Source organism: Mauremys reevesii, linkage group 2 (assembly GCF_016161935.1).
Source record: "Mauremys reevesii isolate NIE-2019 linkage group 2, ASM1616193v1, whole genome shotgun sequence".
NCBI classification, from domain to species: Eukaryota; Metazoa; Chordata; order Testudines; family Geoemydidae; genus Mauremys; species Mauremys reevesii.
Window position 1 is genome coordinate 199,247,153 of NC_052624.1, and position 24,535 is coordinate 199,271,687.

The following is a 24,535-nucleotide window of genomic DNA, read 5'->3' on the forward strand; positions in this document are numbered from 1 at the left end:
TATTTTGCAGTGGGTAGAAATAATTTTTCCCCTTGTATAGCAGTACTTAAATTTATATTTAAGCACCTCAGACCTATTTGATTTCAGTGGAGGCTGAAAGTATTCAGCACCACTGAAAACCAGGTCACTTATTAAATACTTGCCTTCAGATGCTTAATCTTCAACACTTAAGTCTGAAAACTTTGCCCATTTTGTTTTGTTCGTTTTCCGTTTCTCTGCCTCTCAGAAGCATCAGATACTAGGCTCTGCTGGAGACAAGATACCAAAAGTCAATCTGATATGGCAAGAGGTGCAGTGCAGGACTTGCAACCCAATAAGAAGGCTTTAAGGTTTTAAACCACCTTAACACCCTTGCAATCCCTGTGCTTTTTCTGGGGTGTTTTGCTCCAGGTGCATAGCTCTGTCTAAGTTAAAACAGTCTCACAGGGAATCTGTGTCTCGGTTCATGCTGTGGCCCCTCCCTGACACACCGCTACCATCCTTAGTCCCACAATTGACACATCCCCTATGAAGGCCTTGTGAAAGAGTCCTCAGAAGGCAACCATGTTTCTCCTCCATGCATGATGGCGGCTTTTAGACACCCTTCACGCCTCTCTGGCCCTATTTCGTGTAAAGGAGATGAATATATTTACAGTATTCAGAGAATTATAGGCAACATCTAGACTCTTGACTGTTTCATGCCCTATTGGCCTTCTTAAAAAATAAGCATGACTGATGTGAAAGTTAAAGAACAACATAACGATGTGTACAAGGGAAAGAGAAAGATCACATTTGTCAAATGTGATCAGATTAAGCAAAGTGTAAAGGATCTGGATACTTTGATTTAATTAGTACAATAAAATGGGTCACAATGAGACTTACAATCAAACGTCAATAGTCAACTGTGAGCTCATCACAGCAGAGAGGCAGGGTGGTCCAGTGGACAGTGCACTGGGCTGGCGCTGGCTTCTACTACCGGTTCTGCCACTGGCCTACTGGGTGACCATTGGTGATTCACTTCACCTCTCAGTGACACAGGTTCCACTCCTACCTTTATCTTGTCTTGTCTATTTAGAAATGGTGGCAGTCTCTAATTTACATGAGTGTATGGGGCTAGGACAATGGGGTGACAACCTTGGTTAAGGCTTCCAGATGCTACTGTAATACAAATAAATAATAATAAATTGCTTGCAGTGTTACATTTTGATGAACACCATTAGGAGACTGATTTAGGCAGGTGTTAGGTTTCTCATTCTATATGCGGCCAAATAGTAAAAGTGGAAGTGGAGGTATGGTTTTTAATTTCTCCCACAGTAATACAAATAGCAGCACTTCTCTTCTGCCTTTTTCTATATATACCATATGACTATCTGGCTCCCATTACTATAGCATTTGAGCATCTCTTCCTTCTATTTCATCCTGTAAGAAAAATTGTTTGATTAGTTTATAGATGTTTTTGACTTTTTATTTTGATTAATTTGCACGTGTGATGTGTGTGTATTGTTGTTTTAAAATATCAGTGTTCTACTCTTTTAATATATCTGACATCTGTGATATAGTAGCGGTATGCAATGTGCAATATATAACAGGTGGATAGCTCAGTGGTTTGAGCATTGGCCTGCTAAACCCAGGGTTGTGAGTTCAATCCTTGAGGAGGCCACTTAAGGATTTGGGGATTGGTTCTGCTTTGAGCAGGGGGTTGGACTAGATGATCTCTTGAGGTCCCTAATGATCTATGATCCTAGGTCTCTTCCTAGGAGAAACTGGCCTGTTTCCCTACTAGCCTTTATTCTGGAGATGACATGTATCCTGCAAATTGTATCCCTCTGTTCTGTTCTAAAGTGACAGCTACAGCGAACAAGAACAAGATTCATCACCCTAGCAGATACATTTCTAAGAGAATACTCAAATTACAGACGCTCCCCGACTTACACAAGCGTTCTGTTCCAGAATGTCTTGCATAACTCAAATTTTGTGTAAGTCGGAAACATATCTCTGATCATTATGCAAAATAATAATAATAATTTAAAAATTCCTATGTCTAGCTTACGGAACGTTTTCCATAAGCTCAGATTTGCATACATCGGGTTTACGTAACTCAGGGAGCATCTGTAGTTGTAACTGTTTCCCATTTTAAAAAATGAATCACATGAAGGAAAAAGCCAAGTGTATGCATGAGAATGGTAAACAATTAAAACAGTGACCTGCAATAAAACCTACGATGATTGAAAGGAGATACAGTACATTAGCCACATTTTATGTTATCTGTACAGGGATGCTTTCAAACTACGGTAGAGTGATTGTTTTACAACTAATAATGATTTATTTGGAAAACTGGTTAACAATGTATCTATAGCATCTTCAGCATGATACTGTCTATAGAGCAACTACAGTATGTTCAAGTCATACATTCAAAGTCTCATCAAACATGCCTTTTATTGAAAGCTCTGGAGCTTTCCAGTGACTGGGACAGCAAAAGAAACCAAGTCAAATACACTAAGGCCTTATTCACACACAACCTACCATTAGTTTAACAAAAGATCTATTTTGTAATTCCTTGTGTAGACAAGACCTATAATTACCCTTAAAGATGCTGGGCAAATTGTGGGATAATTTAGAAGAGTCATGTAAGCTGGTGGAATGATTTAGTAGAAAAATGCCAGATGCAATCAGAGATGTCTTTTCTTCAGGAAGTAATGTTTACATCAAGAAAGTAAATTAAATTAACACAGGCAAAAAAGAAACAAAGTCTTCAACAATAAACTTTAATAATCCATATGAAATTTGTGGAACTGTTGCTAGATGCAAGTTCCTCATCATCTCTCAGTTACTTTTTCTTTCACTGTATGTTGTCTCTCCTTCCCTCATTTGTATGCCGTCTGGGCAGGGCTAGATTATGGCACTTAGACATAGACCTTGTTGAGGATGATCAGGTGCTCCACAATGAGCAGCATATAAACTGCTCTTTAAGGGGACTGCATATACTGCTGCTTGAGTAGCTAGCCAACTCCATTTGTCAGGAAACCGAGGGGCAAAGCCTTGCCTTCATTACTCCCTGACTCTTCCCTCCTCTCTGGGGCACCATACGTTTCTGTACCCTGGGGCAGCCCAGGGTAATCCTCCCAAGCATAGGGGAGGCAATTCTGACTGGCCCTTACATAGGATGCACAAGAGGTCAAAGATGCTCCTTACTCCATTCCCATCTCCCCGTGTACCTGCATAAGGAGCAGCCAGAATCTAGTCTTTGTCTGTAGTCTATTCATGGCAGAGGCCTTGTCATAATGGCTTTCTGTTGAGCACCGGACACACAATTGATTCTAGGAGAAAAAGAATCTGGCACTCTAAATAGAATTTGAAACCTGATGATGATAGATGGGAATCATCTTAGCCCGAGATAGTCTTTCATCAGCATATGGACAAGAAAAAGAATAGCCCAGTTTTCAAGATTAGTTGAGGGATAGGGCTTTACTGCAAGATTTTTTTAAATCCAATGTGGACATTTAAAAATTGTTGCTGTTCAATAAATACACAACCTATATAATTCAAAGAATTATTGTATTTATCTGACATGAGCCAGTTAAAATATTTTTGCCATTAGCAGTTCAAATGAACTCAGCAGATAAGGTGCCAAGTGAAACAGAGTTAGCAGCTTTTTAGAAACTCTGACTTAACAGCCCAAATCCATGAAGCACCATTTTAGATGACATAAAGAAAAACATTGCCAGGAAAGCTGCAAGATGTCTAAGAACAAAAATATTGACATACTATACATGTCACTATACTGTATGTTTCACTGCATGTGAGTTTTGAGAAATTGTCCTCAACTTGCTTTTGTGACAATGAAAACTGTACTGCAATGCACATTAGATGTAAGGCTAGACCTGTGCTTCTATATACCCATTGGAAAAAAAAATTCAGCCCAGTGTTCCGCTATACTTAATTCATGTGCCTTGGGTAAGGACAGGGGTGGGGTGCATGTAACACAAATGTGTGCTGTGCAGAAAATGTCCCTGGAAAGCAAATTTGTTGTCCTTTATAACCAATGCTAAACATAAGTAGCATGTGTGAACTGTGAAATAAGTTTTGCTTTGCAAATGTATAGGTAACAAAATGCCTGTTACTTGTGGGTCTGGTACTTTAAAAGTGCACACTTCTTCTGGGAGGCCAGCCTGAAAATTAAACTCAGAGATTTAGGCTATGTCTATACTACCACTTATGTCACTCGGGGTGTGAATAAGCCACCCCTCTGAATGACTAGGGTTGCTAACCCTCCCAGATTGGCCGTGAGTCCATCAGAATTGGCATTGAACTCACAGTGACTATTGAAAGCAATCTGGGAGATTTTAATAGACCACTAAAAGTCTGGTCATCTGGGCTAAGGCAGACAGGCTCCCTACCTGCCCTGGCTCCGCAGGGCTCCAGGAAGCGGCTCGCATGTCTGGCTCCTATGTGCAGGGGCGGCCAGGGGGTCGCTGAATGCTGCCCCTGTCCCAAACACTGATTCTGCAGCTCGTTACCAGCCAATGGGAGCTGCGGGGGCAGTGTCTGCAGGCAGGGGCAGAGCCACCTGGCCGCCCCTGAGCCTAGGAGCCGGACATGCTAGTTGCTTCTGGGAGCCACCCAGATAAGCACTGACTGGTGCCTGCACCTCATACCCCCTGCTGCACTCTAACTTCCTCCCCCAATCATGACCCCCCTCCCACAACCAAACTCCCTCCCAGAACCCGCAGCCCTTCACACACCCCTGCTCCAGCCCTTAGCCCCCTCCCTCACTCTGAATCCCTCGGCCCCAGCTTGGCGCTCCCTCCTGCACCCCAAACCCCTCATCCCCAGCCCCAACCCAGAGCCTGCACCCCAGCCAGAGCCCTCACCCTCTCCCACAACCCAACCCCCTGTTCCAGCCTGGTGTGGGGGGGGACAGAGGGTGGGAGTGACAGAGGTAGGGGGGATGGAGGGAGAAGGGGTGGGGCAAGGGCAGGACAAGGGTGTTTCAGTTTGTGCAATTAGAAAGTTGGCAACTCTATAGTGACATGAGTTTCACTGACCTAAGCATTGGTGTGGACAGCGCCATGTAGGTGGGACAGCTGCCACTGCTTGTGGGGGTGGATTAATTAAGTCAACGGCAGAGCTGTTTCCCCCGTCAGCTTAGAGTGGCTACACTAGAGAGCTTACAGTGGTGCAGCTGTGCTACTGTAAGCTCTCTAGTATAGCCATAGCCTTAGAGAAATGGATAACCATATTGTTAACCCATATAACTAAACCTGGTTAATTTGAATAGATGGCAAATTCAGAAGATGAAGTATAATCTCTCTTGAAGTATTCAATCCAAGAACATAAATATACCCCCTTCTCCCCCCTCCTTCCCCCACAAATGGAATTTGTACTTCTGTCTCAATCAAAGCAATGTGCATTTCTTCTGTCACAAAGCATTAGAAGACCAAAATGAGAAACTGGAGGAAAAAACACTTTCCGCTTCTGTAAAGCTTTACTCCCAGTCCTAAATTACATTGACTCTGAGACCCTGAATACAAGCAATCCCCAGCAAAAAAACCAAACCCATAGTCATCATAACCTTAATATTGACCACATAATATTGTTATAGAGAAGTACAGATTTTCATAGTTTCAGGGTTAACTTCACATTACACACACCCACCCACCCATCCATCCATCCATCCAACCATCCCAGGGTTCCTTAACAACCGAACTTCACAAAGCAAAATACAAATTCAGACAGGCCCCTAGCAAATATAGCAACAAATAATGAAACCGGGAGATTAAGACACACTGCAAAGTGAGGAAAGAATAACTATAACTAATGGGGAGAAAGGAGACTGAAACCAAATACATTGTTTGCTAACATAGGCACCACTTGTACACCTTGTGATATAAAGTTTATTAAAATGAATTATACCAGAGAGAATACGGAGCTCTGGGGAACATGTTAGGAGGAGAAATGGGATTGCACAAGAAAGAGTGTTCCACTAGACCAGGATCTCCAGAGTACGGTGCACTCCAGGCATGTCTCCTTTAGCCCCCTGTCCATCTCTGATGTGCTCCTTCGCTGAGGGAGGAGGGAGAGTTTACACAGAACTTGCTACCCTGGCTTTGTACCAACAAGGGTTTTTCGCCCAACTTCCCCTAAGTGGCAGTTTTAAGTCTCTCTTGTGCCACTTGAGTGGCGAAAAGCAATTTCACCTATGCTGACATCTGACTCTCAGCATATTCAGCTTTGAAAGGAGACAGATGAGAGATTATCTGATAGATATATCTAAAAGAGTGAATAGGTTAGAGCAGAGGCTCTCAACCTTTCCAGACTACTGTACCCCTTTCAGGAGTCTGATTTGTCTCACATACCCCAAAGTTACACCTCACTTTAAAAACTAATTGCTTACAAAATCAGACATAAAAATACAAAATGTCACAGCCCACAATTTCTGAAAAATTGCTTCTTTTATCACTTTAACCATATAATTATAAACAAAGTGGAATATAAATATTGTATTTACATTTCAGTATAGAGTATATAGAGCAGTACAAACAAATCATTGTATGAAATTTTAGTTTGTACTGACTTCACTAGTGCTTCTTATGTAGCCTGTTGTAAAACTAGGCAAATATCTAGATGAATTGATGTACCCCCTGAAAGACCCCTGTGTACCCCAGGGAGATGTATATCCCTGTTTGAGAATCACTGGTATAGAGAAGGTATATCAGGAGTTCTGTTTACCTTCCCTCACAACAACAGAACAAAAAAATCCCAATGAAACAAAGAACAAATTTAGAGCTGAAAAAACAACTTTTTTTAACACAATACATAATTAATGCATATCCCCCAGGCTACTGAGATCAAGAGTTTAGCTACTCTCAGATGTGGAGGATTGTTGTTTGATTTCATTTCTAGCGACACACAAAGGTGCACCGAGCACCTTCATAAACAGAAAAGACATGATCCCTGCCTTGAGGCTCTCACAAACGTATAAGAGATCCAACATAAGGAAAAGATCTGAAAAGGCAGTGAGGCAAGGGAATAATGGTGAGTAACATCAGGAACACCACACGGTTACTCAGCAAAGGCACAAACACAGCACCATGAAGTTATAAAGGGTTTTTGCCCTTTATAAGACTAACCACTGTACATCAGATAGCATAAAATTATATTAACGATAAAAGCTCTCTTGTTTACTAAATGACTGGAATTAGAAAGAAACTTCCACAGGTTATTCCATAATTGTCTATTTGGGGTTTTTTGTACCTCTGAAGTATCTAGTGTTGGCCGATGTTGGAGACCATGAAGTGGACTAGCAGGACCATTCATCTCCTCTGGTGTGTCAATTCCTATATAATAGAAATGGATTGTATCAGAAAACATTGTCACTCTCTGTCTAATAATAGACTATTTGGCCCAATGTTAGTACAAGATTTATAATTTGCTTTGTTCCTGCCACCCCATGTGCTTCTTATTTTCTTTTCATGTACATTAATTTCAGTTAACTTTTCTCATGCCATTTTAATGCAGGGATTCATATGGAAATGAACATCTGATACATGGTATTTATTGCCAGTTTTGTCTGAGCACTGAATTGTTAAACTGTTGTCAGTGTTTTTCTTGGCATAGCCTCGCCTCCTGTAGACCACGGTAGCTGGGAGAGTTACAGTCATAAATTTACCAGCTGTAGAATGTGAGCCAGTCTTTGTGTTAATCTGGAGAGCAATCAGCATTGCCTTTAGTGTCCAAAAATGTCCTAGGATACATGTGTAACAGTTTGGCTTTGTGTTTTGTTTTGTTTTATGAATAAATCATGGGAGAACTCTAGATAGAAACTGGCACAGAAAGGGTAATGATGCTTATGGCCAGTGGACTACTAACTGTTACATAATGTGCACAAGGGTTCTGAAAAGAATGCTAGGGAGCTAATGCCAAAGAGTGCATGTCACAGGTAAAAGTGGGAGATGTTCCTGCAAATCATTTTCCTCCCGTTTAAAGCTGAAAAATGTCTTCCCGAGTGCTCTGCCAAGATGCTAGTCTTCCATGTTAGAGAGACAAGTTGAGTGAGGTAATATCTTTTCTTGAACCAGCTTCTGAGCCACACACAGCTCTTCTTTACATTGCAACATGCTGCAGATCTTTCCTTAAGCTACCTCACCTGAGAGAACAGCCATGTTGCAGAATGTTACTCCTCAAAGTAATTTCTGTTTGCAGCCAAGCCTTTTCAGACCAACATTCCGTGTTATTCCATGAACACCTACCTCCCACTGGTTTACATTTGTGCATTTATGTAGTTGCTAAATGAAATAGCTCTGGGTGCATGGGTAACACAAATGTTTTCTGCCAAATAAATGTTTGACACAAATTAACTCTGATTTTTTTTAAAAAATGTAGAATTTCAGGCTGCAAACACATTTACTTTCACTCTCATTTTCTATTAGTGTCACTTTTTAGCTTAGTGCCATAGACTGGAACAAGATGTACTGTACTGTAATCATGGTGTTTCTTATAGCCAGACCTCATGGAAATCAGCTGAGTTGTGGGGAGGTGGGAGAAACTGGGCTGCTGCATGATGCTCACTTTTTGAGCCCCAAATCTGTGAAGTCCGTACTCCACAAGTTTCCATGTGTTTTTGTTATGGGTTCTTCCTAGACAAAAATTTCTTCCAACCATTCTCCAGGAAAGAAATAGAAAAGGCACTGAACTCAGTCAGTCAATGAAACCAGGGAAAGCCTGTAGCTTTGACAATGTATGACCAAAAAGATTACAACATATTAGAAAGCAAAAGCCAATGGTGGATTGTCTATCTTCATCTACTGTGTCATATAGGAGAATATGATATTCAAGATATTCTTAAGGTGATAATTTTACTAAAGCAAGGTAAAGGTCACTCTTCAGTAGCCAGCTATCACTCATTATCAGTCATCATAAGTTATAGCTACAAACTCCTGGAGCAAATGAACCTACAGAATATTACACCCATAACAGAACAACTTCTGAGAAATGATAAGATCGGTTTCCAAACAAATCAAAGCACCTGTGACCAAGTGTTAGCACTTACGAAGCACATGTTGAACTCCTATTGATGAAAATTGCAGAGAGAGAGAGGGAACATTTTGAAATACTTGCTGAACTCATCACAGAATAAATCATCACATTTTAAGTTTTTGAGCACTGTTTGGTCCAGTTCATCAGGAACGTGTTGTAACATACAAATGTATTTAGGCTGGCTGTCAGTCACCACGTAGATACAAGAGTTAATGTGATGAGACTATGCGGGATTTTATATTGAGGGATGAACCAAACCTTAATTATGACCATTTTTGATACAAGCTAATTAATATTTTTGGTGAAATGCATACTTATGTGGAAAGCAGGTGTATAAGTGAGAAACAGGAGATACCCACCACCAAAATCCACATAGAAGATTCTAGTCCAAGTGCACCTATAATTGAACTGTCCTCAGCTATCCCCTGTTTACTTCAGCACTGCCTCCAGCCAGGAACTTATCGCTTTGATCTGAAATAAATTGCACCTCAAATTGGTGGGCCATTTCAACAGCTTTCTCGGGACTGGCATGCACAAGACCAGGGTGAGAATGTACCCAGTTGCTCCTTGGCTTATATCATCTATTCACCCTGCATATTTGGAGCTGTGGAACATAAGTAGAGGTGGCATTATGTGGTACTTCCAGGATTCAAACTGCAGCACACAAGGATGATCTGCATGATATTCACTAATTTTCCCATTAAATTTCACCAATTTTGTGCCCTGCCCTGGACACCTCAGAATTTGTATTTTTTTTATCAGAAGATCAATAAATCTTAAGAAATAGTGGGGGTGTTTAAAAAATTGACATAACCCAGCTTTTCATGCAGCGCAGACCCATAAATTTCCCAGTGTTGGATGTTTGATGTCTTTAATGAGGCACCGAAAACCTGACATGTGCATTAGTTTTCAATAGAGGTAGTCTCTCTGTGTAATAATGTTTGGAAAGCAAACATTGGGTTAATATGTGGTTAAACACTTTGCAATACAGAAAATGTTCTTCCTTGCAAGATAGCTGTCCTGAGAAAGTGAAGTGTACTTTTGGTTTTAGAATCCATGCAGACATCGTTTGTAAGTGATTATTAAGATTTTACAGATACTTCCGGAATGCTTTTAACTTGTGGGTTGGCTAGTCCAGTATGTGCCAAATGTTTTTATAAGTAGTTTTCTGTGCATTTTTACTTCCCTCTTTCTCCCACTGTTTTACTTTAAGTGACCAAAATTCTCCCAAATTGCAACTTCAGCTATTTTTGTAAAAACAGGTATTGTGGTGTTGGTACACTGAAAGGATGTTCACATTAAAGGAATGCAGGGTTTGCGTGATAGCGCGTAATACTGTGGGTTGAGAGTCTAACAGTAATTTTGCCTTTTGGTTTTGTAACATTGTTCATTTTCGTGTGTGTGTGTGTGTGTGTAGGGAATGGATTACAGACAGACCTACCACTGCTCACTGCCTTATACACAGTGAGGAAGATGGGAGGGTTTGCTGTGGTGACCATATCTAGCACATCATGCTAGCCAAAGCCGGCATTACTGTAGGCCTTGGGCATGCAGTGATTGGTGGGATTCTGGCTGTAGGTCCAGATTAGATCCTCAAATCAAGACAAGATCTGCTCCTAACTCAAAGGAGAGCAATGGTGGCTGTACATTGACTTTATACTCCCCTAATTGTGAGGCAGTTTGACACTCTATTCAAGTTAAAGCGGCTTTAGGCTTTCCTTAATTTGTGCCCATCTTCAGTAGTCTCCAAAGGGCCATTCTGACAATGAGGACTACCAAATCAGATGGGCACACAAGCCACATCCCTGATAGCATCCCCAACATACCCCTGTGTTGGGATTATCAGAGAGAGTGCAGAGCTAGCTATACTGGTCATAGATCATCAGGGGAATCCTTGCACAGTTGGTTAAATCAGCTTTGTTATTGTTTTATGCTGGTGACAAGTGCAAAGCAGCCTGCAGCAGGTGTCAACATCTGGCCCCATTTTTTTCATTGTTTAAATCTTGTTTCTTATTGAATAAACCAGTTTTTCATTGTTGGCACCTTGTGAGTCCTCAGAAATCCATTTGGGTACTACTGGGAACTTTTCTATTGCCACAGTCATATGTTACATAAAATTGCATAAGAAAAAAAAGAACAGGCAGAAATGCCTGTCTGTAGGAAGTACCTTAGAATCATCGTCAGGATCATTACACATATTGACTCTGTTTCCCCATGTTAAGTATCCTCACATCTTCTTGTCAACTGTCTAAAATGGGCCATCTTGATTATCACTACAGAAGTTTTTTTTTCTCCTGCTGATAATAGCTCATCTTAATTAATTAGCCTCTTACAGTTGGTACGGCTACTTCCACTTTTCCATGTTCTCTGTATGGATATATATCTTCTTACTATGTTCCATTTTATGCATCTGATGAAGTGGGCTGTAGCCCATGAAAGCTTATGCTCAAATAAATTTATTAGTCTCTAAGGTGCCACAAGTACTCCTGTTCTATCTTCAGGAAGGATATTCAAGAGTGTTCTTAGATCTGATGGATAAGTTTCATCCTGTCCTTTTTTTTTAAAAAAAAAAGCCCCAGATAAAAGCTAGGTATTATTATTATTTACTATTTGTTGTATACATTCTCAGTATTTTTGTAGATTCACACACTTCCATTGTATATTTCCAGGCAGCAGTTTCTGTATTGTATATCCAAGGTTTGTTTATTTCTAATGTGTTTCAGGAGGATTTTTTTAAATATCATGAATCAAGAAATAACACTGTACTTTAAAATGTATATTTATTGCTATATTTTGTTTTGATCCATAAAAATCTTATGATTTTCCACTGATCTGGGTATCCAAAGATAGGTTTCCATTGCACATTTTTGTGGTTCTGTTTCATCAATAGATGCATGTCATCATTCCAGGCTGACCCAGTGACCTATGCTTGCAGGCGGGCATGGTGTTTCAGGTGAACCCTTACTTGATTTTTCCCTCACCCAGCATTATCAACATGTCCAGACAGACCTCGTCATGCTAAAGAGCACCCCTTTTTGGAGGGCCTCATTTATTAACAGAATAGTCAATGTAGAAATCAACAAAACTTTCATTCCAACATCTTAGCTGGGTGAGCAGGTTGTTCTTGGTCCATCTTGAGTCTTGTGCTCTCATCTTTCCAGGCTCTTCCTCATGTGTTCTCTGTTCCAGTATTTGTCCCAGAGTAAGATCCTTCTCTGGAGTCAGGGAGGTTTATCCACTCTGACTCTTTTCATAGAATCATGGAATATCAGGGTTGGAAGGACCTCAGGAGGTCATCTAGTCCAACCCCCTGCTCAAAGCAGGACCAATCCCCAGACAGATTTTTACCCCAGTTTCCTAAAAGGCCCCCTCAAGGATTGAACTCACAACCCTGGGTTTAGCAGGCCAATGCTCAAACCACTGAGCTATCCCTGCTCCCCCTGTTTCTTTCCAGAAACTATGGGTCATCCTTGCCAGGTGAGGCCTCCAGCCAGCATCAGGGAGACCCTTGGCTGATACTAGACCCTCTTGGATGCCTGCTGACTGCAGCCCTCTGTCTATGAAGCTTCCATCTCTAGGAGCACATCTTCCAGGGTCCCCATTCTGGTGGATTCCCCCGAGACCTCATACGCTTGGCTTCCTGCTCAGGCCTCTGACTCAGACCTCTCTTGGAAACTCCTCACCAGATGAGCTTTCTGTCTCTCCTCAAACTAAGCTTATGTAATCTTTATTTGCAGTCTTCATAAGGTAGTCAGTCACAGGCAGACTGGGCTCTAACTCCCCATAAAGGGCAGCTGCTCAGAGACAGTGCCTTATAAGGATAGATAGCACTTACTTATACACCTCTACCCCGATAGAACGCTGTCCTTGGGAGCCAAAAAATCTTACCATGTTATAGGTGAAACCGCATTATATCGAACTTGCTTTGATCCACCGGAGTGCGCAGCCCCGCCCCCCCTGGAGCGCTGCTTTACCATGTTATATCCGAATTCATGTTATATCGGGTCGTGTTATATCAGGGTAGAGGTGTATCAGCTGCATTTACACTAAAGTAGTCTATTACCTTAGTTAAAAGTGATGTGTTCAGCGCTTCAGGAATACAAATGATTAAATGTCGTATTTGTAAGTATTGATCAGAAAATAATTTTCCCTATGGAAAATTTCAACAAAAGTTACTATTTTTGGCAAAACGGCTGACAACTAAACGTCTACAGTTTTATGATAAAAAATTTAAAAAAAAAAAATTAAGGAAAAAAGTTAAGCAAAAACTTTCCACAAACTACTAGTTAGTGACAAATGCAAATTTTAATTTTCGGGGGGAGATTTCAAAGGAAAGCTTTCAGCCTAGTCTAATAGTTATAAAACAGTTGGTCAGGAAAAGAAAATCAGATCCTGAGTTACTGAAAAGATTAATTTTAAAAAGAATTATTTCTATCAGCTATAAAATTAATCCTGCCTACCTTCCATTTCTTTTATCTTTATATATATATATAGAATTATATATAGAATTATATATATATATATATATATATATATATATAATTCTTTTGTGATTATGGGCAAGGCACTTAAGCCAAACTTTTCACTGGTGGTCAGGTCACTAATAAACTGGGTTAAAAGAACATTATTAAGGTTGCAACATCAAGCTGCAAAAGTTAGGAAATAGGAGAATTAAGGTACATGTGCAAACTTAATTTGATCATTGTGTGTATAGTTTATGATACAGTCTTTAATTACATGATCATGGACTCTTTTTCCCTGCCACAGGACCTCTGCCTCATTCAGAGCTATATTTCAATGTGTGCCCCCAAATCTTATTTACTGTACGTTATTCAAAGTCTGCTCTGAAGACAGAATTAGTAATTTCCTCATGGGCTTTTCAATGACACTCATCACTGTAGTATCTGAGGGTCTCCCAAACATTAATGAAATTATTTTCACAACAACCCTGTGAGGTGAGGGTGGTGGTATCCCCATTTTACTGATCAGAAAGTGAGGCATAGAGAGATTAAGGTCAAAAATATCATCCACTAATTTTAGATGCCCAATTTGAGATGTTTAGGACCTGATTTTTCATATAGCACTTTGTATGTTTAAAGCACAGCTCGCATTGACTTCAGTTGCAGCTGTGAGTGCTCAGCACTTCTGCAAATCAGATCTCAGGATATCAAGTTAGGCACTCAGAATATAAAGAATTAGTGACCATCAGTGAAAAGTTTGGCTTAAAGTCCCTTGCCCATAATCACAAAGGAATTCTGTGCAAAAGCAAGAATAGAATCCACTTCCCCAGGGCAGCATTCAACTGACTTAATCATGAGATCATCCTCTCTCTTCCTGAAAGCCCCTGCTTCATTCATTACACACCTTCCAACTTCTGCATCAAATGAAGCAGGGTTCTCCAAACAGCCTCTTTCACTACACAGCCCTGATTCATCTCCAGAGCAGGTCCACTCTTTGCACTGAAAAAATAATTTGTGATCATATAATTAAAGATTTTATTGCAATGCATATGCAAAAGCAGCCTTAATTCTGGCATTTCCTAACTTCTGAGTGCTTGACTTTGCAACCTTAATAATGTTTTTTATCATACTTTTCTATGTAATTTCTTAGGTTTTTAACAAAACAAAACAACCCCCACCACCCCCGAAATTGCATTATGTAGCATCATATTGATGCTCACATAGCTGAAGCCTTGAAATCTACCACACAGACCTCTGCCACTTAAACTAACAGAGTAACTGGTAGCAGTAATAGGTTGTCATCTTCTATGTGGACCAGCACTAGAGAGTTTGCTTTGCCAGTGGGTTTCACAAATATTTGCTGACAGCATCAGGAATAGTAAGACACAGAAATCCTCCATTCTAGGCCCTGGAGGGAAGGGTTCTCAAGTGGGCGCAGATCCTTCTGTACATTTCCCATGCCATCTTGTGTGTCCCTGTCCTACCTTTCCCCCCCATCCCTTGCTTCTGATCCTAGCCAGTCCCAGTCTCCTTGCCCAGCCAGTCCTAGTTTCTCTCTCCCCTCCCTGCCAGCTTCCTGTCCCAATTTTTGCCTCCCGTTTCCTGCCCTCTCCTCCAAGCTTTTTACCAATCCACCCCTCTCCCCACAGGTATGGCTTTTATTCTCTCTGCATTCAAATCAGACAGCTTCCGCCTGCCTGGGATCAGCACAGAGGTGTCATTGAATGCTCAGGAGAGACTGTCTGCTCTCTACGTAGCAACCCATACCTGCAGCTGCAGAGAAAGTCCTGCTCAGCCCTGGGATGAAGCATGCCCAATGCTCATGAAACGTTCAGGGAATTTTGCTGCTAACCTCTAAGAAGTCTCCACTGAACAAGTGCAAACTGCAATAACTTGGCTAAATTTGGGCAGAATTCATTTGGGCAAAATGCACATTCCTGACACACAAGCCACCATGCTGCCAAATGCCAAGTGCCTGCTCCACATCATGGGGGCCCTAGAGCTTTTCAAATAAAAAGTCTCTGGATTTTTTTAACTTGGGCAAAAAACTATGTTTTTTCCTTAGTCTCTTTCTCCGAAATGGCTGAACCATTTTTGCTAGAATGTCAAATAAATAAATAAATAGTCTAAGGCAGACACCCAGCATGGAAAATTTCACCTTCAAATGACTAAAGTATGGCAAAGTTATAAGCACCCTAATTCTGGGTCTTATAGTGGAAAGTATCTGGCAACTTTAATAACAGATGGTGCAATGTGTTTGTGTGTGTATCATGCTTTGTTCATTTCAAGCAAGAAATAATTCATTCTAATTAGAGAGAAAGAACTGCCCTGGAAAGCTAAACCTGTAATTTTATTGCCACTGATTTGTAAATCATAATGTGAATATAACAAATAGAAACTATGTTGATTTAGTTTCTTATGGGTATTTAATTTGTGTTTAAATAATAGGGAGTACATCTAAGCTTACATACACTTTGCCAGCAGTGAGCTAATGCCGAGACCCATCAATTTAATTCCACACATTGGAATCCTGTTAAATCGATCTAATAATTTAATCTGTTTATGCTGCATGTTACAAGCGGCTTTAGCACACAGCCATTTCTTTTTTTTCACATAACTATCAAAATCACCTGTCTTAAAAATTCTCTTTTGAAGTTTAAAATCTAAAAAAGTTGAAATCCCTGTTATAGTTTCAAAAAATCCACGCACCCTTTCAAATACACATACATAATCTGTTTATTTTAAACTGAGCATATTTTATCTCATTTAAGGAACAAGCCTCCCACTCCTGGGCCCACACTAGTGGGGCTTGTGCTGGCATGCTAAAAATGGTGGTGTAGACGTTCTGGCTTGGGCTGTCAGCCTTGTGGGAGGAGGGGGACTTTAGAGCCTGAGCAGCAGCCTGAGTTGCAATGTCAAAGCAATTTCTACACAGCTGTTTTCAGGCAAGCCCTTAGAGACAATAGATATAGAAGCTCCTGGTGTCATTCTAAAAACAACACTTTTCAATGTATGGCTGCAGTTTAAGGACCAAATTCTCACTTTTATACCTTAAGGGGCAAGTGCAGCCCCTCACATCCACAGCTGCCCAGAGCCTCAGTGCATAGGAATTGGTATAGTTTCACTGCATGGGGCCAGGGACAAAGGCATATATGGCTCCTCCACTCCCCAGATGCAGGGGTACTGCATAAGGGCCCCACGTCTCTGCATTGCACCTCAGCTTAGGAAAGGATTTCTCACTCATGCATCTTCCCAGTGTCTTCCTGACCTTTTTCACTGGGTGTTTGGGTCTGGATTTTGGCTTGAGGGTTCTGCCCTGCTCCACAAAGTCAATACGATGTCTGTAGGATTGCACGCTAGAACCAATAGTTATTAGATTGCAGGACACCTAAAATAGAAAATGTAATTTGTATATTATTTTTCTTATTTGTGTTGCAGTAACACTTAGGGGCCCCAGTAAACCAAGAACACCTTTTGCTAGACGCTGTACAAATACAGAACAAAAAGATGATCCATGCACAAAAAGTTTATAATCTAAGTGTAACACTAGATACACCAGGTGGATTCAGATGGACAGATGAGGAAAACTCTGTTTTGGAATCATGTTGATGTGATAGTGACATAAGCTTCACATATGACTGTGAAAGTCATAGATGTCTGTTTTTGTCCTCCAGAATAAAAAAGCAGCTATGGCAACCCTAACATATTCTTGTCTTAAAAAATGTGCAGTCAATTCTATATGGTCAACTAATGTTTCAAATCCCTAACTTACTTTTTGGCCCTCCTACAGAGCAACCTTTTAAGTGGTCTAGCCCATTTTTCTTTAAATATTGAAAAAAATCATTCAAGTTGATGTTGATTATCTCAAATTTGACCTCAGAACATGTTTATGGCTTTGTTATAAACTCCTGACAATAGTCTGTGTTAATAGAAAAATTAGCCTTTATGGCAAACTTTTGAGTTTAGCCACATGAATGGTGCCATGCTAACTAGGGATCAAGGTCTTTGCCAATTTGTTGTCCAATGATTCTCGCCCGGGGGGTGGGGTGGGCGGGGAGGGGAGTTGATTCTTAGGGACATATACTATATACGTTCTCGTATCCATTCTGGTTTTAAACTTCTTCAACGAGGCTCTGTTGGGAATGAAGAACACAATGCGTAGGCTGTTAGCAAAATATGGCCATGTGTGAATGGAGTCCTTAACGAGTGTAGAAAAACTGCAGTCAATCTATAAATCCTTTCCATTCTTTTTGTTGTGCAGATGGCCCCAAGTATTACAATATGGGCTTTGGCGTCCTAGTCTTAACTCCTGTTTTAAATCCCATTTCTCATAATATCACTTTTAGTTATGCATTTTGTGAAATCCTACAGGCACGTGATTTTGTTTAGTAAAAGGAACTGGGAGCAACAGAACACAAAACTTTGACACATGTGACAGACCCAGACCAGTGGGGTACAGGAATCTGGTAGAGGGCAAATATACTGGTCACTGGATGAGTAGTTTTCTGTTCCCTGAGTGACCAGAGCAGGGGCTGCACTAGAGTAATCAGAAACCTGCTAGAACCAATTAAGGCAGACAGGCTAATTAGAACACCTGCAGCCAATCAAGGCAGGCTAATCAGGGCACCTGGGTTTAAAAAGGACCTCACTCCAGTCAGGTGAGGGGGAGCCGGAGGAGAGGAAGTGCATGTGAGGAGCTGGGAGCAAGAGGCGCAAGGAGCTGAGCGTGAGAGGGTGAGGGTGTGCTGCTGGAGGACTAAGGAGTACAAGCGTTATCAGACACCAGGAGGAAGGTCCTGTGGTGAGGATAAAGAAGGTGTTTGGAGGAGGCCATGGGGAAGTAGCCCAGGGAGATGTAGCTGTCATGCAGCTGTTACAGGAGGCACTATAGACAGCTGCGATCCACAGGGCCCTGGGCTGGAACCCAGAGTAGAGGGCGGGCCTGGGTTCCCCCCAAACCTCCCAACTCCTGATCAGACACAGGAAGAGTTGACCCAGACTGTGGGGAAGATCACTGAGGTGAGCAAAATCTACCAATAAGCGCAGGACCCACCAAGGTAGAGGAGGAACTTTGTCACACACAACAGACTTTCATGTTTGTTTTCTGGAATGTGATTTGCAGAGGAGATAGGGCCTGAATCCATAGAGATGTATACTCCTGAGAACTAGTGGTGTGTTAAAATCACCTTTTTAATCTATCCTAGTGTAGCTGATTGGATCCAATGGAACTGAATTTTAAGCCTCAATAAGACACATTTTGTAATGCTTTTATTTCTAGAAGAGTCTCAGTAAATTGCATTGAAATGGTCCATTCATAGCATTATTTCACAGGAACAGATCAGATCCATTTTAACAGTGAATCTTGCAAATCTGATGTGTGTCCAGTTAATCTCTATCTATTACAACAAGTACAATCCTATCAAGAAATTTACTTCTTAACATCTATAAAGCCTTCACTTCCTGTGGTGCTGAACATGTTGTCTTACATCGTGATATACCATTCAGTCCTATAGCATTGAAACAGCAGCACAGGAAACATGCCCATGCTCTACTAATAAAGAGGCTAATTTAATCTGTTGACTGTCTTGCAAGCCTTTCTTGGACACTTCAGCCTTTTTTCTCTGCTATCGTACCGCATGAAAGCATTGGCCAAAACAGTTTCAAGATACTCAGCTATCATGGAATACATGTTTGCAGTGTTGTTGTAGCCATGTTGGTCCCAGGGTATGAGGAAGACAAAGTGGCTGAGATAATCTCCTACTGGACCAACTTCTGTTGGTGAACAGAAGTTGGTCCAATAAGAGAGATTATCTCACCCACTTTGTGTGTCTGATACAATACATGATCACTCCAGTTTAATACTGCAAGGGTGTAATAGCTGAGAGATTCACAAGTCAGGAAGATTGAAATAATTTACAAAGGTTCTATTTTCTTTTCTTTTTCTTTTGCAAATAAGTCCTCAAGTCTTCATTAACTTTCTTCTGGAAGGTACATAATCAGTTGGGTTCAAGTCTATTTGAATCTAGAGGTAAAGAAAGGACTTAAGGCTTGAGGGGATGACTATCCTGCAGCTGGGAAGTATGACTCTCAGCCTGTATAGATGGACTCATGCTACCCCAAGCCGCCACCAGTGGCATAACAACCACACTGCTATTTTAGCACACTAGCTCAAGCAGCATATTGCACCATGTGTAGTCATTCACATCAGACCTGTGAAAAGTGGGTGTTAAAGCTAACAATCTTAATTCTTAGCACTTTGTATCTGATTTGCACAAACAAGGTGTGAGGCAGTGAAAAATCAGGTCCAATTTGAGTTTTGCCTGAGTTAAAAACTATAGGATTTGATCCTGTGTGTGCGCATTAATGGGCAAGAGTCTTGTAGGCAATTATGTATTTCTTTTTCTACATAAAGCATTGATTCATAGCAGTGATGCTAGAGGTATTTTGGTGACTCCAAAAATACTGGACTGATACCCAGTTACCAGTTGCACCTTAGCAAAGATTTCTTCTGTAAATTTCACTGCTGCTAGGATATAGACACAGAAAGACAGAGAGAGTAATTTTTAATAGACCCTAAAAAATACGTCAGGTTTTTGGTGTTTTTGGTTTTTTTAAAACTCATACAGTTCAGGCACTGAGCTGGTAATCTAGCCTACTCATCTGTACCCTGTGTGTTCCCAGAATCCATTTCAGTCATTAAACCTGAAAATAGTTCTAGGCGTCTATCTGTTTAAAAAGTCACTTAATCTCAAAACTGTCTTTTTAAAATGTGCTAACCTAATGCTTGGCAGCCTTACACTGTACACTTTGAAATAATTAAGCTTGTATCCTATTAGTAGTAGTTAAAAAGTGTAGGAAGTCAATGCAGCAGTTTAAATAAATCAGTCATTGTGTCAACTAAATGCAAGTCTAAATTTTGTTAACAAAATGAATCAAATTCAGATGCAGCATCCAAACCCATAGAGGTAATAGTCCCCAGACAAAACATTTTAAATCTGCACAGTGCAGCGTATTGTGCACTTTCCATTAAATTCACTGAGCTATCCAAGTATTTAGGAACAGGAAGTGGGAGTCCTAAGGAAAGACACGACACTTTCTCTCTAATTAGTTCTTAAGGGTTAAACTGTTGCTTTTGTGAAAAGTAGTAAAAGGAAAATGACATACAGCATGTATGTATTCCTGAATACTGTATGCATCATGGGGTCTCCAATAGATATACAATTTTATAGCTCATTAAAGTTTCACAGTAGAGGCCAAAAAAAGATTAAATGGTATTTAAAGGATCTGGTTAAAGAAAACATTTTGTTAAATATTATAGTAAAATAGAGTATTTTATTTTTCATATCTTTTAAAGTAAATGTAGCACTCCTGAAAGATGTTGAAATATAGAGAGAATGAAATTCAGTTTTCATAGTATTGATATATCACTGGGCTGCAGCCTTTTCCGTACTGCTCACCTATTTCTCAGTTGTGATTAAGGGATAAGAATGGGTGGGAAATGTAATTTTGCCTCCATGACCCGGGGGGGGCTAGGGGGGGGGGGAGGGGGGGGCCCGGGCCGGGGGGCCGGCCCGACCCCCGCCGAGACCCGCGCCCGCCCAGCCCGCCCCGCCCGCCCGCGGCTGCGCCCGCGGCGGGGGCGGCGGTCGGCCCCCCCCCCCCCCCCCCCCCCCCAACTCCTCCTCACCTCCCCCCCTCTCCCCGCCAGCCAGCTGCAGCGGGCAGCAGCAGGCTGGGGCGGGCGCCCGAGCTCCGTCAGGGGGGGGGGGGGGGGGGGGGGGGGGCTGGGGCAGTGGAGAGAGAGAGCAGCAGCAGCAGCCCCCAGACCCCCCCCCGACGCGCGGCGGCGGGGGGGGGGGGGCTCAGGGGCAGAGGAGGCTTCGGTGTTGGGGCTGGGGGGGAGGGGCGGAGGCGCGGCGGCCGCAGCCTCTCTGGGGGGGGGCGGGGAGGCCGGAGGGCATTGCCCTTGCCCCCCTCTGGGCGGCCCTGCCATGACCATGCAGGAGTGTTTCTCCCTGCTATGAATACCACCCAGGGTGATGATCGAGACTGTGTTTGTACACATCTGTCCTCCTGGAACTGGACTGAGATTTATTGAGAGCCATCAGATTTTAATGTTGATTCTAGGGCAGTTTACTCTCTCCACTAAATAACTTTAGGATCTACAAAATGACTTTTGATCAGCCAAACAATGTGCTGGAATGTTTGCACAAGAACACGCTATTAGGAATGAATCATTTATACTGTAATTACATGGCACCGAGGCATTCTGTCACAGCTGTACAAACTACTTACTCTTTCACTCTGGGAGGTGCACTCTCCTTCTCTTTTAAAAGAACGGTGTCCAGTTAACTTAAAGTTTCAAGCCAATGCAGGATTAGAACTAACAAATGTTTCCTTTGTTTTTTCAATCCATACAGTGTGAAGGGAGCTGATGCTGGCAACGTGATCAGAGTGTTTGTACCAGATATTGGGATGTTCATTGCTAGCTTGACCATATGGCTTGTCTGCAGAAACCTTGTGCTGAAGCCAGTGACAGAGGATGCAGCACAGTACAACACACAATTTGAAAATGAAGAAATGGTACTAGATGCACATTTATACCTGTATAATGTTTATTATTATTATTTTATTATTTATTATGTATTTGTATTATAGTACAATAGTACCTAGGAGCTGTAGTCATGAATCCCATTGTGCTTATTATCCTTAATCCCATAGGGTTGGATATCAATACCCTTTCACACACTGAATTGTATCTTATTCTTTGAGCAATCTCACTGATTTTATTTTACTGCCTAGCGTGGAGTAAACCCTCTTCAGCATGAGGAAGAGTATCAGAATTTGGTGCTTAACCACCAAAAATCTCTCATGTGGTGTGTTTAACTTAATTCAGGAGTGATGGGGTAAAATCTGACCTTAACATCTATTATGAAAAATATCTAAATTTTATCAGATTTTTTATATGTAAATTTTATTTCAGAAGGTAGATGTTATCTTTGTTTTTTACACCACTTACATATGTAATTCCATGCCCTGAAAACAGAGAGAGCACTGAGAGTACATGGGAATTGTTCTGTGTAAATGACTATCTGCTAGTACACAGAACAAAAAGACAGTCCCCCAGGGGTGGAAGTAACTTAAAGGACTCACCAGTACGCCGGAGTCCTGAGCAGGGACATTGCCTCAGCCGGAAGAGACGTGGCCTTTCAAGATTTAAAGGCCCTGGGGCTCTGGCTGTTGCTGGGAGCCCCAGGGCCTTTAAATCACCCCGGAGCTACCAGCTGCAGAAGCAGCTGGGAGCCCTGGGTCTCAGGGGCAAATTAAAGGGCCTGGGGCTCCAGCCGCCGCGGAGCTCCGGGCCCTTTAAATCTCCACCCAAGCTCGGCTGCCGGAGCTCCGGTGGCGCTTTAAAGGGCCCAGGGCTCCCCGCAGCAGCTGGAGTCCTGGGCCGTTTAAATCACCACTGCGGAAGCCGGTCCAGTCCAGCACGGCATACTGGCTCTTGCTGGTATGCCATACCGGACCGTACTGGCTTACTTTCACCTCTGCAGTCCCCATTCCAAAGAGTTTATAATAATTATAATATAATATAAGACAAGAGTAAGAGACAACATATGGAGACAGACAGACGGGGAATATAAGGAAATAACTAGAAAGTATTGGTCAGTGGGACTTTTAGTTAATACTGTGTTTTGTCTGAGCTAAATTTGGAAAATATCTCAAAAGTGTATTTAAAAGTGACCTTGGTTTCAGAAAACAAAAACAAATGTTCTTAAGGAGAAAAACATACCAAAATCATTATCCTAAGGAAGCAAAATAGAAAATTAAAAATTGAATAATTAGAGATTGACCAAAGATGCAAACATTGCATTAGGGTCTGAATTATTCAAATGTTCAGGGTCTTCAGATCCAGGGTTTTGATTCAGCCCATTATGGTGACAAACCAGCCAGACATTTGGATCTGTTTCTTTTCCAAAGTTTGAGGGTACTCAGAACTAGGGGGTTTGTTCAGAGTCACTACTAGGTATTTTGCAAAATTGCTTGAGATTGCAACTTTTGTCTGTATTTCCCAAAGCTTAATGTCCACGACCAGCAGCATATGAAAGGGAAGATACCTCATGCACCATGCTTTTTGGAAAGAGATTGTTAAATTTGTGAATAATTTTGTTGCCTTTGCCTACTTTGGGTACATAGTGGCATCATGGGAGCAGAGGGTGGCAGAAAAGATTAAAGTAGAAAATTCCCCTAAAACTAGAGAAACAAATTGACAACGGAAAATGAAGTCCATTTGGTCACAATAGGAATTGGCCCAAACCACATAATGGTGTCTCATGTAACTCCCAAAGTGATTTTTTATAAGGACAAAATGTCAAGCTGGTTTAAATGCTTTGAATCTCATTTTCTATCTTTTTCTTGGTTTAAGTGAGAGCCCTAACATCATTTTTTAATTTTGTTTTTCTTTCTAGTTTATTGTAAAGATATTTTTCAGAGGGGTTTATTACAACTCAGTAATTTCATATAGAAGAGGCACTTAGAGGTGATCTACCTCGTTGTGGGCTAAAGGCTGGGGAACAGCCACACATTCTGGTGCAGCTCTGGAGAGGAAGACAATGAAAAGGCTCCTATATGTCACATTTGCATTGCCTGTATTTTGGGGCCACCAGACGCCGGTCCAGTTCCTGGTGCACGTTAGATCAGCTACTTTAGACCCACTGCCTGTGGTTCTCATGGGCTGTTCTGGCAGCCAGGGATCAACTGAAGATTGCAGCTCCTGGCCACATACACTTCCTCTGGCTGTGCCCTGATATCTCAACCAGACTAGGCAGGCTCTTCTGAATACCCTGGAAGCTAGTTAAAACGACCTTTAAGGCTGTTTTTTGCTTGAGTGGTGCAAAAAAGCCTTAGCAGAGGCTAAAATCTGCTGCTATATCTGCAATGGGAGATGTTCCAAGTGGTGTGAAGAGTGGCACCATGAACATGACTGATAAGCAAGCTGTGTTCTGCCTGTCGCTCTTAAAATAAAGTTATATGTTACTGAAGCAGGCTCTGGACGACAT

General features: G+C 41.6%; 1 protein-coding gene across 8 annotated transcripts in view; it reads left to right on the plus strand.

The window, feature by feature from the left end:
* Window positions 1-24,535, plus strand: part of PIEZO2 (piezo type mechanosensitive ion channel component 2) — a 443,406-nt gene that overhangs the window by 231,716 nt on the left and 187,155 nt on the right. For all 8 annotated transcript variants that reach the window (XM_039525707.1, XM_039525709.1, XM_039525708.1 and 5 more), the window contains exon 5: window positions 21,896-22,058. In XM_039525707.1, coding sequence (XP_039381641.1) covers window positions 21,896-22,058 — 163 coding nt within the window. The remainder of the gene's footprint in view (window positions 1-21,895; window positions 22,059-24,535) is intronic.